At 45.8% G+C, this 19,512-nt stretch overlaps 1 protein-coding gene across 13 annotated transcripts in view; it reads right to left on the bottom strand.

The window, feature by feature from the left end:
* The window catches only part of B4GALT1 (beta-1,4-galactosyltransferase 1), a 50,234-nt gene that overhangs the window by 11,679 nt on the left and 19,043 nt on the right, over positions 1-19,512 (bottom strand). For 6 of the 13 annotated variants that reach the window (XM_066338611.1, XM_066338609.1, XM_066338610.1 and 3 more), the window contains exons 3-7: positions 18,384-18,571; positions 16,756-16,878; positions 15,162-15,266; positions 14,527-14,593; positions 1,205-1,502 (exon numbers count right to left, since the gene is read on the bottom strand). In XM_066338611.1, coding sequence (XP_066194708.1) covers positions 1,205-1,502; positions 14,527-14,593; positions 15,162-15,266; positions 16,756-16,878; positions 18,384-18,571 — 781 coding nt within the window. Of the gene's footprint in view, positions 1-1,204; positions 1,503-4,002; positions 4,477-14,526; positions 14,594-15,161; positions 15,267-16,755; positions 16,879-18,383; positions 18,572-19,512 lie in introns of those variants that run through there. The other 7 variants (XM_066338617.1, XM_066338622.1, XM_066338619.1 and 4 more) reach the window with 4 other exon arrangements.

Below are 19,512 nucleotides of genomic sequence, written 5' to 3'. Positions count from 1 at the left end.
AAATATTTCAACTCAGGATTTTTCTGCCGTAGGATTTTGGTGTGCAGGATTGTATTGGTTCTCTTCTATGCATTGACTCACAGGACTGGCATGCCTATAATTGGGTTTTGACCTCCAAAACTACCCAGATTTGCCTGGAGCTGTGGCAACTCCATAGCCCAGCAGCCTTATTCTTTGTCCTGTGCTCCAGTGCAAGATGTCTCCACTGCCTTTTTATATACAAGGACCTTGCAGAACCGCATGTATGAACAGAGACATATGTGATCCTCATGATGATGTTTTGCCAGGTACAGTAGGCCTAGGGTAAGATACAGAGATGTTTCTCTGTATGCAGTGTGGACCCACAGCACAATGCACTGTTTGGGCAGGAGAGAGTGTGGGTATGCGCAAAGGTTTTCAGCTTCTGATCCAACTCCATGCAACCTGGCTTTTTGGGTGCTCTGCAAGCCATTTCCCATCATTTTGCCTACCCATTTGGGTCCGCCTGCAGTTCAGAGGACTTGATTTCTTACTTTAAGGATCTTTCATGTGGATGAAGTGCCTCTTTCTGACTGAAGCAGAAGTCCACATCCTGCTGGAAGCAGTACAGCTTTGCAGCAGGCAGACCTTGGGGTCTCAACAGCAGTGCCTCAGGTGATCTGGCCTGTAGACATCTGCATGAACTTTGCTGTCACAAAGTGTGTATTCATTTTATGTGCAACAGACCTTGATGTCCCTCCTTCAGCTTGTCCAGGATCTCACAGGTGGAGATGGGTTCTGTATGTCTGCAGCAAGGCACTGTCCTGTGCATCAGCATATTCTGTGCCTTCTGCTACCCAGAAACATGTCAGACAAGCCCCCGATCTGTGACACTGATCTGCTTTCTAATCATGTGAACTATTGATGACATCAGGCTAAGGTTAAGAGCACATCTGCTCAGTTCAGTGGCAACAACCTTTTCCCCTACTGAATCCTCTTTGGGTCAGGATGTTCCCTGTATGCTTGGTTTGCAGCTCTCTTGAGGGGACCAGGACACCAAACAGCTGTCCAGGGTTGGAAAGCATACGACCATGTCACAGCCCCTTTTCGTCCTTTGATTTTTGACTTTCCAGAATGTGGTTTTCAGCCCAAAGACTACTCTTCCTGCCAGCATACTCAAACACAAGCCAGGACCCCACCCCCAATCACTGTCTGTTCTCCAAAACACCTATTCTCACAGACTCACTTGTGATTGCATCTCTCCTCTCAACCAGTACAGATACAAATGTTTTAGTGGGCAAAACGTGAAATATCATATGGTGGCCACCAGAGAGAGCAAAACCTGCCAAAGAACTTGGCAGCACTACTGCCAGATCTCCTCTGCTGAGCTGCAGTACTTTGGCCATAGGAGGTAGTTTCTCCTTTGGTTCGCACAGTCCTGAAGCCAAGGCAGAGGTTGGGAGTTGGAGCGGCAGGTTTGGAAGAAATGAGCTGATTTGCTGTGCCACCACTGCTGTGCAGCAAGGTGCTGAATCACAGAGGGCCTGTAAAAAAGAGGGACAACAAAAACTACATACTCAGTAGCTCCAGAATGGGGCATCGTTTACCCCAGGCACCCCACCATGTGTCCACATGCACAGGACAGCCTGTCACACAGATCCAGGGCAAGTGCAACTTCTGACACCAGGCTGCTGTTGTATCCTCAAAGATTTCCAGCCTGAGACTGCTGAGGAAAGGAATTTCCAAAACAAGTATTGCTATTCAAGGAATGCAGCAGGGGGATGAAGTAATCACAACAGAGATAAGAAGTTGGTTGATTTGACAACTGCAGGTTTCTCTGGCTCTGGCTTGTTTAGGATGAAACTTCAGCCCACCCTCTCTGCCCCAGGTGACACAGTGCTGCTTTATCACTCTGCTAGCAGGGCTGGGGAGGCAGCTCTGAGGCAGTTACAGGGGAGAATGAAATACAACTGGAAGGGTCAGGGTGGTAGAGGGGCATCTGCTCCCACTCCGTTCTGTAAATGAGCCAGCTAAGCTCCTCTCCTTTGCAGCCATCCACTGGGCTTCCTTTGGCTCTGTTCACAAGGCTCTTTCAGTAAGAGCATGTGCAGGTTTCAGGCGTTTCTGTGTACAGCAAGTAGGTGTACTGCACTATCGCAGGGATTTTGGGGGCTCATCTGCTTTTCTTCCTGTCCTGGGCTGTGTTGCTCTCAACTGCCAAGATTCCCTGTCTCACCAGCAATCCCCTCAGGGTCTAGCTCTGTTTAACATCTATCTGGACATGTGGCACTCCTCTGGCAGACTGCTGAAGATTTTGTATAAGTGTTCTGCTGGAAAACATCTGGGGTCCAGGGTCTTGTCCCATCCACCTAGGGACAAAGAAAAAGCTGCATTGCTCTTGGCTTTGAGTTCATGAAGAATTTGTTTGCTAAAACCAGATGTCTGCATCCACTTTTGCTGACCCCACACTGCGGCTTTTGCACCTGACACTTGCAGAGGGATTGTTTTCTCATTGAAAGGCAGCGACGGATTTGTCAGAGCTGAGGCTGATATCCCAGAACTGTGCACAACTGTAGTTGGAAAGTAACAGATGTGAAAAAAATAAGTTCACTGGCTGGACAACCTACAGAGGGAAAGATGGACAGACAGTGCTTGGCAGGTGGATGCAAGACGTTCACCCGGCTGTCCCCAACACACTCAAGTGATGGGGCTCATACTATGCACACAGAAACTAAGGAAACGACCTGATAATTGATACAAGACTAGGAATTAATAAATTCAGCCCTTTGAGGTGAAATTATCCCCCCAAAGAAATGGCTTCAGTTCTATCTCAGCTCAGAGGTATGCTCAGTTTTGCATGTCCACTCTGTGCTATTTAAGCATACTGCTCACATGGGTCATTTTCACAGAATCACACAGAATCATTAGGTTGGAAGAGACCTCCAAGATCATCAGGTCCAACCCATTCCCCAACACCTCAAGTAAACCACAGCACTGAGTACCATATCCAGTCTTTTTTTAAAACACATCCAGGGAAGGTGACTCCACCACATCCCCAGACAGACCATTTTAACTCACTGCTTTTCCAAACTTGGTCAGCACTTTATCTCTTACAAAACACTTGTGAGGATCTAAAATATAAAATTCAGTTGACATGGAGTCATTCTTCCTCTCTCCCGCCAGTGTCCAGCTGTGCAACCTGAGCCCTGGCTTATAATCTTGTTGCAACATCGAGACACAGAAGTTTCCTGCAGAGTTGTCAATCCCTCCTCCCCAGAGACATACCCAAGTGTGAGGGAGGAGCATGGCAGACTTTATTGGCCTAAGGCTAGAGGGGAATATTACAGCCTTCTCCCTTTTGCTGTGCTGTACCTCAACAGGACTCAGAGACACTCTTTCCCTCTTGTATGTATAGCACTAGGTTAATTTTTGTAGCACTTCTTGCTCATTTCTGCAATTTTTTGAATATGTATGTGTCCATGGTCCTCTGGAAATATAGACAGCAACCAAGTGCTTTGCCAGGGCTGTGCACAGAAGCAAAAGCTGTCTGATTCTAATGCTGTTACCCACTTTCTTACAGCTGCAGGTTGTATTATCCTTATTAACTACAGCACAAAGAGCTCATGGTGTTATCCACACATAGGCGTCAATCTCTCTGCAACACTGCTTTCTGCAACACTGTGAGACCCAAGGCAGATCTCACATCTGACTTTATTTGCCTCCAATTATGTTTCTTTAATTTATTGAAGTTCATTTCACCAAACTGTAATGATTTGGTTAGATCCAGAGCCTCTGAGAACAGAGAGATGTTGTTTGCCATGCCACTATGTTTCTGCCATCTGCAAACTTCTTAAAGGTTTTGTAACAGCTACTTTTTGAAAGGTCAACAGACCATTTTTAAAGTCTTGTTTCTTTTGTATAAGGCATGGGTCTTACCGAAGCATCATGTGATATTAAGTGAAAAAATGCTTCGAGGAAATCTGATTATATAAGAGAAACACCATTCCCTTTCTTGGATTGAATCAGTAATCCTGTACTGCTTGCTTTTATTCCTTTGTGTTGTTTTTATTTTGTTTTGGTTTGGCTTTTTGTTTAAGGAAGAAAAATAGAAGAAAATAAGTTTATTTGACAGCACTGCATGGGTGACTGTGGTAGCAATCTTCAGCCTCTTTGTTGATTCTGAGTGTCAAACCAACATTTGTATAAGGTGTCAACTGTTCACTTACCCTTCTTCTATCTTCATGGAAATCCTATGCTGGTTTTTGTTATTCTGCAAGGAAAACATAGACCAGATGGAGAGTATGTGGGTGCAGGAGCACCAGCAGGAACAAGTGGCAGGAGTAGCCAAGTAGACAAGTGGCAGGGATTCATGGATGGCATCTGCATTAGCTGAATACGGGTTCGAACTGCTTTCCAGACCACTCCAACCCCTGCGGTGGTCTCAAATATTTGCCAGCCTAAATCAGGATATACTGAAGCCATTAAAAATAGTGTTTGGAAGATGAGACCTAAAGCATCCTGATAAAGAGACAAAGAGCAGTGGAGTATTTCCTAATGGTTCCCAGAAGAGCATCAGAGATGAAGAAGATGGAGAGACATGACCACAATCACCATCAGCTCCTAACAGGTACCAAAAGTCAAGACTCAAAAGCAACACACATTTCCTGAAGTAACAACACAGGAGTCAGCATAAGACCTCAGTAATGAGTGTACCTTAAACTCTACATCAGTATTCAGTGTCCTTGGACAGACTGCTTGGTGCTTTCATCCTGGACAGACCACTCAGATGTTCTCAGCTTGAATATCCTTGTGAATAAGAGGCAACTGGCTTAGTTTCAAGATAAGTACTCCCTCTTCCCATAAGGTACCACAGTGAGCTTTGCTGTGTTGTTGCAAGATGAGCTTTTGCTCTGAGATTTCTGATCTGCTTTTTTGCCATCTGCTGCTGTGACCTGGAGCTCCATAAGGAAGGACACTGCTGCTGCTGGTAACAGTCCCAGCTTTTACACTAGAACAGTGAATGCTCAGAATACCAAGACCCTGTTGTGGCCTGTTATACATGTTGCCAGCTCCTCATGAGTGCCTGGTGTGTGAACTGGCCTGTGGTGCCAGGTGTCTCTTGTTATGAAAGTGTGATGTAGGCACGGTAGCAGCAGGGGCCTTGAAAGTTTTTGAACAGGCCAGAAGCAGAGACTCCAAGACTAAAAATAACTCACTGGCAGTGGGTTAGGTGTGCAGCCTCAAAAGCTGGGCAAAGCCTGTGTTAAGTGTTCCAAAGAAAAGCAGCGGCAGCTGAGCAATGAGAAACACATCTGAGCAACAGGGTCAGGCACCTGCTGCAGTGTGGGAATGCAACACCTGCCAGTCAGTGCTGCACAGGAAAGGGGGTAAAGGACAAGGGCTAAGAGCTGACTAGAAGCTCAGACACCTTGAAGAACTGCCAGGATGCCCAATGTGGTGTGATTGTGGGAGGTTCTGTGCCACAGATGTGGGGCTGTGGGCAGCTTTGCTCCAAACAGCTCTGCCCTCCTGGGGACCACATCCAGCTGAGGTTGCAAAGGAACTTTGGAGATTATCTAGTCCAAGCCCCTTGCTCATGCAGGGCCACACAGAGCAAATCACCCAGGACATGTCCAGATGGCATTTGAACATCTCTAAGGATGGATATTCTCATCATCTGCCTGGTTGCAAAACCCTTTTGAGCTGGCAGTAGCTAGTGCATGGTGCATGAGCATAGCTTTTTGTGGCCATCTAATGCTCCGGTTCTCAGTGTGTTTAATATGTATATGTCAATGTGTCTAATCATGATTTTGGGCAGTGTTATAATTAACACGTGGGACAGAGCAGTCCTCAGCAAAATGCTTCAAAGGTGGGCCAGTGGCAGTGGTTAAGGCATGCTGATTTTCAAAACTGCTAATTTTGCAGAGAGCAGACTCTCAGGCAGAGTGCCACATCAACCAGTCACAGACCTGGCTGCTTGCAGTAGCCAACACCGACCCTGATATTCAGCAACCCTTTACATGTTACAGGCCCTCACCACCTCTGCAGTCAGATGGCATCCAGAAATTCTCATTGCAGTGAGATGACAACTTGTAGGGCTGCTAAACAGATCTCTCTGAGAAATCCCAGTTTCCATTCCTGTTCTCTGTGTTGTCTGGTCAATCCTTGTGTCGGAGGTTACAATGTAAGATGTGCGGAATGTATGTATTCTACCACGGTCTTCATGAGCTGATGAAACCAGGTGGATCAGTGTATCCTTGCCCCCTCCCTCTAGACTGTCTTCTGTTAATGACCCGTCAATGCCTTGCTGCAGGACTCACAGGTAACTCCCTCTGGGAGCTCCCTCTGTTTAATGGGCCATCAAGGACCCATTGCGTGACTCATAGAATGATATCAGCCCATTATTGTCAGATGCTCTGCCCAGGTGGAGGAGCCAAGCATTCCCACCTGGATATAATCTGGGATTTCGGAGTCTTCACCCACTGGATTCCCAGAGGACAAGAGCTACCAGATTTTCTGTGGGATCACTGCTTCAACAAGACCACTTCACCTGGACTGCTACCACCACCCTAACAAAGAGGGTGCCAGGGGTCTGACTATTCTGACTCTGTATTCTGACTCTGTCAGGGGTCTTTTGTACAATTGCTTTTTATCTGTTTTATCATTTTCCCCTCTCCTATTAAATTGTATTTCTGATATGGAGTGTCTCACTGGTTTTGCTTTCAAACCAGTACACCTTGTTACATCACCAAGGTGTGCTGAGACCTTGTTTCTCCAGGAGTTTTGTTGAGAAGTACCACAATGCTCATGTGAGTCAGAAGTAACCAGAACAGAGTCAATTGTTGCCTCTGTGTTTTCTAAGGGTATGATAGTGGTTTAGAATTATTATGGCAGGGAAGGATCTCTCAAGGGCTCTTGCTCAATCCCTTTATGCAAAAGCTAGTGTAAATCAGAATTCACACTTTTATCATCACTCAGGGATTTGTCCAGTTGAAGTGGAAGCTGCAGTCTTCCTCCTCCTATTGCTTCAGAGACATCCAGCTTGCCCTTAGTTTTGTGCTCCCTTGTAGGATCCTGCTTAGACCTAAGTTTGAAAAACCACCCAGGCCTGGTAAATATGTGAGGCAAATTTCTAGCAGCTGGGTGAGAAACCAAGTTTTAGAGACACAGGCAAGACACAGGCAGAAAGTCAGTGTTTTCCACCTGAGATGAGCAAAACTTGTCCATTCTGCAGAGCATCATATGTTATCCACCTGAACTTCTGCAGAGAAGTCTCACATGTCTCACATGACATCTCTAAAAACTGGAGAGACATGGATGCCCCAGTCTTGGAAGTGTTTGGAGGCAGGTTGGATGGGGCTTTCAGCAGTCTGGTCTAGGGGAAGGTGTCCCTGGCCATAGCAGGGAAGTTAGGACTAGAAGGTCTTTAAAGATCCCTTTTAACCCCAGCCATTCTATGCTTCTGTAACATTCTGAGGCTGCCTCTGCAGATTTGTTTAACCAGCACACCCCACCTCACCTATGCCACTGATGTCCTTACACAGCCTTTGCACTTCCTCATGTCAAGCACATCTCCAGGCACTGATGATTAGTGAGTGAATGCATCAAATTCATAAAGACCCCAGGGCTGACCATACCACTGCCTCCTCTGTAAGAACACATCAGTTCTGGTCATACTACAGTCAGAAAGACAAAGAAATTTGGACCACAAACAGAAGAATAATCTCTTTCTCCTTCAATATAGATTTCTTCCAGTCTTGGTCTCTTCTCTGGCACATCTCACTCTTCCTTGGGCCTATGTATTTCTAACAGTATTTCAGGAAGTGGGGAGAATAGTTATGCTTCAGACATCTTCTCCCACATTGTTGGAACACATGTGGCTCTGGAGTTTTGTGACACCACACTCCCTTCATCAGTGCTGCTTCTTCCCTGTGAAGACTTGTCAGCATGTTTCACTTAAAGGGATCACTAAATCCCATGGGAAAGAGATAACAGTGGCTACGATTTTTTCTTTTAAATTTTGTTCCTGTTCCAGATTGTATTTTTGGAAAGAAAACGGAGGCATTTGCTAGATGGGATGCTGCTTGAGGGAGGACTTTTCAAACTCTTTTTCACATAGGAATCTACCTGTGTTTTGCATTTTTTGACTAAGTTGTTTCTCTCCCTCTTGAGAGAAAGTTGGAGGATGTAAAAAACCCACAAAACTAGTCAGTGAGCTCTTAATGTGATTTCCTATATGCCAACAGTCAGCAGCACCTCCACATGCTCCCAAATATGGGCTTAGCAGGTTTGCCAGCTCTGGATGAATTTGACACAACCTTGCAAATCTTCACAGCTCCTCCCTTTCTCTCTTGCAGCACAGCAGATGGTCACAGTGTAATGCCAAGTTCTGGTTAGTAAAATACCGTGTAAAGCAGGTTTGCAAGGCATGGGCAACTGGGCGACTCCCTGCTCTTTTCTTGGAAGTGCCCTGCAGGCGTTTCTAGGCTTGTTGGTATTGTCCATGACCTTAGTGCAGCAGTGTCCCTTCACACAGGGACTGCACTCCTGCTGCTCTACAGGCTCTGGCCTGGAGCTCCTGAAGGGCTGGTTTAGTGCTATGTCAGTCACACAGCCTGGGAACCACTGACCAACCCTTGAAACCTCCCAAGGTGCCAGCACCCCCAGCACCTCAGTATGCTGTCCCAGGACTGCATCACCCTCCTTGGGAAGGGTTTTCTCACAGTGTTCATCCTGAATACCCCAAGCCTTTTTTTCTGCAGGAAGACTGGGAATTTCACTAAATGTCCTGCTTGACTAAAAAAGGGCACTTCTTGTAGCAAAATAATAAATAAAAAACAAAATAAAACCCAATAAAAACACAACAACAACACAGCAGCATGTAAGAATGGGAAACATGATAGACAGCAAAAGAATGTAGTAAACATTGCTTGCTTGGGTACTTGGAGGTGGTATTGAGAGCATGGCCCAAGTTCCACCTACAACTCAGACTAGAAAGGATCATTAAAGGTAGTACAGGACCCTACAGGCATTCTGGAAGTTGGGAAAATGCACATCCACTGACAGATGGAGGAAACACTGTGGTACTGGACAATATGGAAAAAACCCACGATGATCAATGGATTTTTGTATCAGCTTCAGAGGCAAAGCCTGCTCCCAGATCTCTGCATTTACCACCTTGGTTTTGGAAGCAGGTGAGAAGACCAAATGCTGAGGCTGAAGAACTGCTCAGAGAATAGAATATATGGCACTAACCCAGATGAGTTACTAGTTCATATCAATGAAGCTGCTGTCAGCCATGGTGGAATATCATGGCAAATGGGAAAAGGCTGAATAAAAAATCTGATCTGATGCCCACCTTTAGTGAGGGCAAGGAAAGATATGTGAAACAGCAATAGGATCTCCATCTTTGTGCAGTAATTACAAAATGTAATTACAAAATTATTATGAGCAATACCTCCATCCTTGAAAAAATCATGGAACTAGAATTCTTGGAAACCATTTTCATGCATGTGAAAGGCATGAAGGTAATCAGGAAAACATCCTTCAGTCCAGCCTTTGGACTTAACCCAAACCCCTTATTTTCCCCACTTAGCTCATGCAAGGTCTAGTGCAGACTTGGGAAGTCAGGTCACCACTGACTCTATGGAGATCTTCATGCACTCATCTGCACTGCTGGTAGTTACATTTAGAGCAGTGGATGGATCAGGAAAACAGGCTTCAGGAGTGGGGTTGCTGCCTTGGGTTGACAGAAAACAGAGGTCTCATAAGTGCATTGTCCCCAGGTATACAGACATCCTGCACATTGGATGTAGTCAAGTAAGAACAGATCCAGCAATCAACAGTGCTGTGCTAAGATACAAAGCAAGAACAAAGGACAAACATGCCTACTTTAGACTCCTTCCAAGAAGGTGAAAAGGTTTAGCAAACCAGCTTAGAACTTTCCTTCCTTTTAACAATAGCTTTTGTTTTCTTTTTTCGTGTGGATTTTTTGGCTCTTTTTTCCCCCTGTGGGCTGCAGAACAGGGAAGTGCAGCAGAGTAAACATGTGCGATAAATGTGAAAAACCTCTACTCCCTCATCCTGGCTCTTGGGCAGGCAGGTGGAGCAGGAGGTGGAGAAAGCTCTGCTAGAGCAAATATGGCCTCACAGCAAAAGTAAAAGGATCCTTTACCAGCCACATGATGATCTGGTCCAGGGAAGCCTTGGTAACTAGTGGGGAGAAGGGTGAAATCCTGGTGACACTTCTCAGCTACCGCTTTCAGCACGGGACAGAATTTCCACACATGGTTTCTTCTAGCCACTGAGCCTCACCCACTCAGGGTGTAGAGAGAAGGAATAGCTCAATACTCTGAGGGCAGAGGGCAGTATTCTGCCCACAGAATACTCCACCCCTCTGGAGGAGGAAGTGGAAGGTTGCTTTCAGATTATTTTTCTGCCTGTAGATGCCAAACATGAAAGCATGAAAAGGTAACACCCGTGATTCCTGTGCAACATTCCAGAGCATGAGAGTCAACAGAAGATACAGCAGGGACCACCAAGCCTGCTGCAGTACCCCAGTTTGCTGGCAACTTCCTTATAGTGATGGTCCTGCGTTGTCCCCAAAGCCCTTGGAGGCAGTTATGAAGGGACAAAGCAGGCAGGGGCCACTGCCCTTTTCTAGAGCCCTCAATCAATACGGTCCTCAGAGCATGCCTGCAAGTAACTGCAGGAGCTAGGTGATGGCCTGCCCACTGTGCCAGCCTGGGCCCAGAGGCTGGTAGTTGGTCTCAGCTGGAAACAAGCCCGTCTTTCCCTGGAAAGCATTGGGGAGCTCATGCCTAGCCTTAGCCACAGTCTGGCCAGAAAGATCTCTTCCACAGAAACTGTTTTTGCAAGAAATTGCCAAGGAACACAGGCAAATATTTACTTCAGTTTCCCAGAAATTCCTTCTCCATTTTCACACTCTAGCCAAACCCACAAGCACTCAAGGAGCAAGCAGTGGCCTGTTCCCCCAAGCGGTCACACCCTGAATGAGTTTGCATCCCCTGCCTGGTTTCAGGATGTTTTGCATGCTGTCCCCCTACTCACAGATAAAGGAACCACCCTACAGTTTCTGGTGTCATATGGAGACTCTGAGGTCTGTGTCTCTAACGGGCAAAAATTTTGCAGCACAGAGAAATTCAGGGGGAAGCCAGAGGGAGGAAAAGCTGGAGAAAGTTAATGCAAGGAGATTAAGGTACAGCTTTGTCCACCCCATGAGCCAGAAACCCACCCAGAGAGAGGAGTAATCCAGAGCAATGCTGCCAAACGTAACTGAAAATATTTTTATTTGACATCAATAGTAAAGAAGGAACATTGGATTACATATCCCTTGATATATAAATGGTAAGAATGCAAAAGCAAAACCATCTACAGGAAACCCAAAAGCAGTCCAGTATACAAGTAGTATAGGGAAAAGCAGCATATCAGGACTCTCCCTCATGCTATAACAAGCAGTCAGTCATCCCAAAGAATCCAAGCATTAGCATCTCGTTTGAAGCTGTTTTCTCTGGGTTTCAACCCTTAGTTACAATCAGTATCACTTGGAGTGTTTTCACCAGCAGGAGACAAGGAAACACCACCCACCATAGGACACAGTCCAAATTGGCTTCTGTGCAACCTAAGTGTTTGTAGATGTGGCCCCTGAAAATTCCGGAGAGATAAATTTCATGGCCAGGTAGAGTCAAGAGCATTTAATGATTTTGAGTGATACAGTTTACACAGAGACAATGAGATCTAGAAATCACAGATCAGCACCAAAGGGCAACATGAGCTACACAAGGTGGCTTTAGTTCTTTACATGGCTTGTAGCTTTAGCACTGGAAGAGAAACTATGCAGCAGCTTCTTGCACTGCTAGTATATCTCTGCTGAAAAGGGTTTTCAAGTTTCCTGATTTTCCAGTTTCCATTTCTTCCCTCTTTCAAGGCACATGCTGTAGAAACCATTGATGGCAACAGCCAGAAACAACTGCTCATCCCACTTCCACGACATTGAATAATTTCAGTATACATCCAAACAATGCGTTGTTGCACTAACTTTTTTCTAACTGTCAAAGAATGTCACTGCAAGGAATGCTGACAGTGTCTCCTCCACCCGCCTGGCAGCAGACAGACACCACTACTGCTGAAGGTCTCAACTCTTCGACTTACAAAAGGCTCAGCACAAAATTGAGGTTCTCTCTGCAAAGGCATGGCATTTTCAAGTGCAGCTTTGATAAATTTTTGGTTATCTGCTGCTAGCTGTGGGAGTGGGGCCCTCCTTCTAAGGCAGCTTAGAAAAAAATGTTAAAAACAGTCCTCTCCTGTGTCTCCATTACTGCTACGGACTACACCCATGCCAGTGTTTTACAGGGAGACGTTTGACCCAGTTTCTGTAGAACACATGTTCTTGTACTGCCTTGCATCTTTAAGACCTGGAGCCTGATCTGCCATAAGGACTACTGCATTGTATTTTTATTTTTTTTTACTGCAATGATAAGCACAAAGGATAAGCTCTTAACAACAAACCTTCTTCCTTGTGCTTTGCTCCTGCTCCATGCAAGCCCATCTTTCCTCAGCTCCCACCATGACTGGAGCAGCAAGTCTAGCCAGAAAGAGATTTCAACCAAAAGAGCCAAAGACTTTTCCAGAGTGAGACTGAAAAGGCATCTAGGAGTTTAAGTCTTTATGAATCCTATGAGCCACTGCTGGCCTAAGAAGAAATGCACTGTTCCCTGGTCCCTGCAGGATCCCATCCCTGCAGTGCAAGGGTTCAGCAAAACCTTCAGATCGCAAAAAATGTAACAAAAAACCAAACCAAACCAAACAAAGGGAAAAAAAAAAAAAAAAAAGGCAGTGCTGAAGATGATCCCCAATACAAGTGTCCCTGATTTTAACAACCTTCAGCACAGGCCAAGGAAGTGCAAATTGCTGTGGTCAGAGCTGGTGGCAAAATACTCACCAGAAAGAATTCAGTTCTCAGTTCCAGCTAAGAGCTTTAAATCACTTAAACCAGCTCCCTGGGAGACAGCGCTTGAGGCTTTAATACAGGGTCAAGGGGAGGAAAAGCAGGGTCTGTACAGGTGGTGCCCCAGTGCACTGACAGAAAATAGTACTACAGAAATGTGCATGCCCCTCAAGCCTGAGACAATTAGAAAGGAGGTTCCAGATAGAGGACACACATTGCAAGCAGGCCTTAGGCAAAGAAAAATCGTTTGGATGTCAGCCCTGCTGTGTGTATCTCAGCAGGGCAGGAGATTTAATAGACAAATACACAGAGCAAACAAAATACATGGCTTATATATAATGACACACATAAAAAGCCTACTATTCTAAAGATAAAGGAGGCTTTGAATCATATCCTATTATGCTGCACCCTACTTTAATCTGGTATTAAATATACTGCTTATGGTACACAATTTACTTTTAAAACTTATTAAAATGTTACAACAACAACAAAAGTAATAAAAGATTTCAAGTTTTATGCACAACCTTGCAAGGGAAAATTTTGGTTTTAGGAAGCTTCAGATAACTCTTAAATAGCGTGGTAACTTTCTACGACTGCTAACAATAGTTAGCAAATTTTAAGGCCATAATTTATTTGTGCAATTAAATAAATCTTTATTTCATGAAAAAAAAAAAAAAAAAAAAAAACAAACCAAAAACTAACACCACAAACCCACTCCTCTCTGAACCCTTCCAGCGCCTGCCCAAAAATCCCAGGTGGTGTTGTGTTGAAGCAAAAAAAATCTCTATCATATCCAGAAGTAAGGTTATCTGAAGGTAGCGGTTTTTAAAGTCAATCTGTGTAGCTCCCACCTTATGCAGGAAGCTTACCCACAAATTCTGGCAAACTGTCTCAACTCACTCAAAGCCTCCTTTGAGACTGAAAGAAATAATGACATTCATTGAATCCAGACTTGATTGTTCAACACCTCCTCTGCACATAGAGGAGATATTTGTTTTGGTCACTATGAGAAAAAAGTTGTATTATGCTGTCTCCATTTAAAAAAAAAAAATCTAATGCAAAGCGTAAACTCGGACAATTTTAGCAGCATTTAACAGTCCTTCATAAAGTAAAACCAGGAATGAATTAAAAAGAATGCCTGAACACACCTCATTCAAAATACCAAATAGCATGTGCATTAACTATTGATACATCACAGTCATCATCAGAAAAATTTGAGTCCAGCAATTAACTCAGCATGGGAAGTACTGCAGCAAATAGATCAGAGTCAACATTTTCTGGCAAAGTAGCTATTTACAACTTGTATATACAGCTTCTGGACTTACAAAACAATGGAGAGCTAGAAAGTTGTGTAAAGTCAAGTTTGAAATTTAAAAAAGCACTTATCCAACCAATTAGGAGATACTTTGGCATGCCAAAAGAGGCCCTTTTTTTTTGGTTCATTGCAACTGTTATAAAACCAGCACACGTAAATCATCAGTGAGGCCAGAGATCCTGGGCAATATAGGCAAATCTCTGTTGTGTCTCTGATGTTAGCTATTGGGGGAGCCAATATCCACTGTGATTTTTGTGTACAGAGGGTACTTGTCAGCTCTTAATACCTTGTAGGATAGTGTATTTAAGCCATCAGAATTCATTGTCTCCCGTGTATGAGCAATTCGGTCAAACCTGCAGGACGGAAGAAAAAAAGTGGGGAAGAGGGTGGAAACAACAAAGAAAGAAGGGAAAAATGTTTAAACAATATCATCTTTGCATGCCTCTCAGGCAGCATCGCAGGTGTTTCAAGAAAAACCTGAGTATCAGTGCTGTAAATTCCAAGATTAGGCCACCCTGAGCAGTGGGCCAATGCATCCCTATGGGGTCAAATTTTAGCTAGGAAGAAGCAGCCAACCTTTTTAAATCACACAGGTCCTTTTCCAGCTCTGCACTGGAGCAGAGGTTTATGCCCCAAAGCTGGAAAGAACAGCCCAGAATCTAATTTTCTGTGTTTAAGAAATAAAAAAGAGGAGAGGCCTCTGTGCCATAGTGCAATGTTGGGGAAAATGACTATAATCAGATAAACTGGCAAGGGGAAGGTGTCAGCTTACAGAGCAGGAGGAGAGAGCTCAGTCAGGGAGGAGATGGCTGCAGCCTTTTCACATTCTACCTCTGTGCCCGGCAATCAGAAAGCCAAGCAGTCGGAGCAGCAAGGGCAGGAGGCACCCCAAAACCTGCTGTGGGACAGGGTGAGACACACCTCTCAGGGTTGGGTTCGTTCTTCCTGTCCCGGGAGTGCCGGATCATTCTGCACTTCCCAATGACCGCATCTGGACGGGATATCCCCATGCCTTTAAACACCAGCCTGTAGAAAGCAAGAACATTAAACACCCAACGGATGTGGGAAACTCTGCTGCACCTTCCACAAATGATCACTGGTTTCACCTACTTTTTTTTCTTTTTGAGGAAGGATGTTACTAATGCACTTCCAAGCTTGCCAATACAAGGAAGGAAAGCCAGTTCTCTCCCACACAGACACTTTATCTATGGTGCAAAGTAAGAGACCTCCCTCTGCCAACACCAAGATAATTCACCACACCCTCATTTACACCTCCATCTCCTCCAAACACCTGACACCCACATTAACCCTGGTCCAGGCTGTAGACTCGAATTTGAGTAGGAGTTCTCTAGTTTTTAACCCATCTGGATAGGAGCCAGAAGAGCACTTATTTTTTGTGAAGTGAAAGCTGCAGCGCTGGGGGGAATCAAACTGAATGGTGGTGAAGCAGCATGAGGGAGACACAAGGTCAGAGCCACAGTGGTCCCAGCTGGGACCTACCAGGTGAGGGGCAGCCTGTCTTTGTTTGCATGCTCTCTACAAAGCACCTGCAGAGTTTTTCATGGGTATCAGTGATGAAAAAGCACTTGATTTCTTCTTTGCCTCTCCCTTTTCACTTCTGTGTAGTATCTTCTGTTCCTCAAAACCTCAGTGCCCCAAAAAGTACCACCTTGCTCTAAATGCCCTACTGGAAAGCTGTCCCTCTCTTAGTTTTTTAACAGAAGTGCAAAACCTCAGGAAGGTACAATTTTTTTTTTGGTTTTTTGGAACATCCTTGCCCAGCAGAGCTCAGAAAACCCAGATAAAAGATCACAGAGTGGTTTTGTCACTGAGAAACATGAAGAAGGCTTCCAAATACAAGCCTCTCATGATGATTTCTCTCAGGGAATGCTGTGGGTATGTGAAGCTGTAAGGTAGGAATGAAGCCCATGTTCATCCTTTGCCCTGGTCTTCCCAGCCTGCCCTGTGAAAACACCTTCCTCCTCTCCTGCAGTTCTGAGCCCAGCTTCCTACCAGTCAAGTTCATGTGGCTCACAGCATTATACAGAGCTGCTTATAGCCTGACAAACGGAGCTCTTCTGGGAACAAAGGGATCTTCAACAAGGCTGCAGACCCAAACAAATCTTGGGCTGCATTGGGCAAGGTGGGTCAAGGTCCTACAGCTGCATGTCCTAAATCCCCTTCTCTGAGCCAGTGCTGGGAGACCCAGAAGCACACTGCACCAGCCAGTTCACTGGTGCGGATGCTGGCGAGGCTACAGGAAGAATCAACAGTGGCATGGGGAGGGGGCACTTTTCCAACTAGATTCCCTTCCCACTGCACCTTGGGAGCTGAGAAATGGGGTGCCAACACCATCAGGAACATGCTCTTGCTGAGCCAGGAGGCTTCCCACAGACCACCTTCACCTCCTGCTTGGAGAGACCTCATGTTCCCCCATACTCACTGAGAGCAGCAGGTCTGTGTTCATCCCCACCCTGGATACACCCCAGGGTGCCAAGGAGGAAAAATTATTTACCTGTTATAAATGTCATCATCTTCACCACCCCAGCCCCAGTAATTGTTTGGGAACCCATTGATCTTCGTGAACTGCTCTTTGCTCAGGGCAGATACACCTCCAAAATACTGATTGTAAGGCAACCTGGAAGCAAAGAAAAGAGCACATTAGAGAAGAGGTGCCAGCCAAGGGGCAGCCTGCCTGCCTGAAAAGTGCTGCCCTTCACCCAGCCCAAACATAGCCAGCACCCACTGCAAGGCACCTTCCTGCCACAGGAAGCAGCCATGTGTTGTGGTACCCTGGACTCAGCTGAGAGAGAGGTAACTGGTGGGCTCAGTCCCCAATATGTCTGAGAAGTATTTTACAACTGAAAGCAGCTGCAGCCTTTCACTAAGCACTACACTGTCCTCAAAGGACAGGCTGAAATGCATATCACCAAAGGTGACATGAATGCTACAGGAGTAGTAAGAGCTCAGACAGACATTGGATGTGGCACAGACCCTTCTCCTCCTGCAACTCTAGCACTCACCTCCATACTCCTCGGTGCCCTAAAATGAAGCTTGCAGCCCAAAACTGAGCTGACAGTGTGACCCTGCATACAGAAAGCCAACCAGCTCCCACTTGAAATGGGACAATTCACCAGGAGATTGGGGACAGATGAAATTCAGACCCAGAGCATAAGGAGAGGGTCCACACGGGGATCACCAGGACCTAGTACAGACCTTTCTCTACTTTAACAAGCAGAGGAATCCCCAGGGCCATGCATTTCTAAGTTTCACCTCCATGCAAGAGAGAATTGCAGCTGCTATAGTGCCAGTGGCAGTCCTGCTCCAAGCAGGGCTGGGGTCTGGAGTGGAGACTTGTAGGGACCCTGCCAACACCACCACTGCTATAGCTTCAGCACTACTGGCCACCAAAGGGTCATGGCCAGTCTTCACTTTTTAGATGAGCTTTTAAACTCCTCCTTGGTGCTTTGGGATAAGAAAGAAAAACAAACAAAAACACAGAAAACCAAATCAACAAACCAACCCCTCCTCCCAAAAACCCCCAACCAAACAAAAAAAAAACTACCCAAAAAACCCCACTACAAACCAGGAAGGAAAAGCAAGACACGTTTTTGTTCAGAACAGCTTGTTGAACCCAAATGTATGCTGCAAGAGATTTTGCTCTGCGCTGCTCTCATGTACCAGAGCAGGTCTCTCAGTTGCATAAAACCAAACAGCCAAAAAATTTTGTCTTGCTCTTAAAATAGTGTCTGATGCAGTCTTTTTGAAGCTGCACATAATTCTCAGTATGTGAGTGTCTCACTTTCAGACTGGGTGGAAACACTAGCTGTCTTCCAGCTTCCAGACTAAAATACAAGAAGGGATATGTGGATATCTGAAAAATGAAGGGTGCTTAGCTCTTCCTCACCCTACCTTTCACCTTCCAGGGGCTGAGAATTTTAATAAACTGCTCTGCAGCATTTCTCCGCCCTCCTCCTCCCCTGCAGCCACCCGCTCCCTGCAGGGCCATGCACGTTAAGACAGGCTTTTGGGAGAGATGCTTTCCCATGCTTTCAGTGATGGGCGGGGATGTGTAACACTGCGCCTGCCCTGCTAGTTTGGCAGTGTATTAGGAAAAAGATGCCACTTGGAAAGGTTTCTCACCGAAATCCGAATTTATCCATGGATACAGAGAGGTGCCGTGGCTGGTTGTAACATCTGTAGGTGTTCCTGTCATCCATTGGGATGAGGTCTACATCACTAAACACAAAGCAATCATAGTCATACTCCTTCAAGGCCTCTGCAAATCCAATGTTCAGCAGTTTAGCACGGTTAAATTCTTCTTCTCCATCCTAATTTAAAAACAAATAAAAACAGTTAAGTGACTTGAATTTGACAATTGATATCAACAGTTTCTTACCTGTTGCCAGATGCTGCAGAGGGCTGGCATGCCCTGATGGACTGAGCTTGAGCCCGAGCACTGCCCTTGCAGCACCCATGGCATGTTTGCAGCAGACCTCCGTGAGTCCAAATGCTGCCTGCAGGACAGTGACGTCTGGGACAGCCACAAGCCATGGGGGCAGGAAAAATGGCTAAGAAAGGATGGACCCAGCTCAGCTCTCATCGCTTGGTGGGAGCCTCCAACAGGACAGGTTTTGATACAGTACTAAACAGCCCCTATGTCCCACTCTGTGCACAGGCATTTGAGGATTGAGTTTTCTTATACAGGGCAAGCAGGTGGGGCTTCCTGGAGTGGCAGAAAAAAGCAAAAAGAGGTGAGCTCCTCTGGAATACAGGACCCTTGCTACAGAGGGAAACATTGGCAATGCTTTAGCTTACAGCCATGACAAAGACCCCTGACCAAAACCTTGCTGTGGCCAGAATTTCAGCACCCTCCTCCTAAGCTCTGCCACAGCATGGGTGTGAGACTGTGGCACAGCCACTGCTGAGCAACAGGTGATAACACGTCAGACCTGATTTGCAAAGCATGAGACAGTACCAGGAGCCAAGGTCTGATGCTCTGCTGCTCACCTCTGACCCTCTGCCAAGCCCTGAGCAGCCACAAATGCAGAGGAGCAGGATGCTCCCTGGACCCTAGGAAGCAGCTTCAGCACGTGGCTGTGACACACAGCCTTGGTTACTGCATGGCAGACCAGCACAAGCTGCTTTCTGAAAGGGCTACAGCTCAAGAGATTGATACTGCCATTGCTGCAGTGGCACATCCCCTTCTTTGGTGCTTTCCCCTTCTACCACTGTTCATCTCTCCTGGGGGCATCGATGGGAAAATGAAATC

The sequence above is a fragment of the Sylvia atricapilla genome, chromosome Z, assembly GCF_009819655.1.
Source record: "Sylvia atricapilla isolate bSylAtr1 chromosome Z, bSylAtr1.pri, whole genome shotgun sequence".
Classification (NCBI taxonomy): Eukaryota; Metazoa; Chordata; class Aves; order Passeriformes; family Sylviidae; genus Sylvia; species Sylvia atricapilla.
Note: the sequence above shows the minus strand (reverse complement) of the source record. Positions and strands in the feature narration are given on the sequence as shown.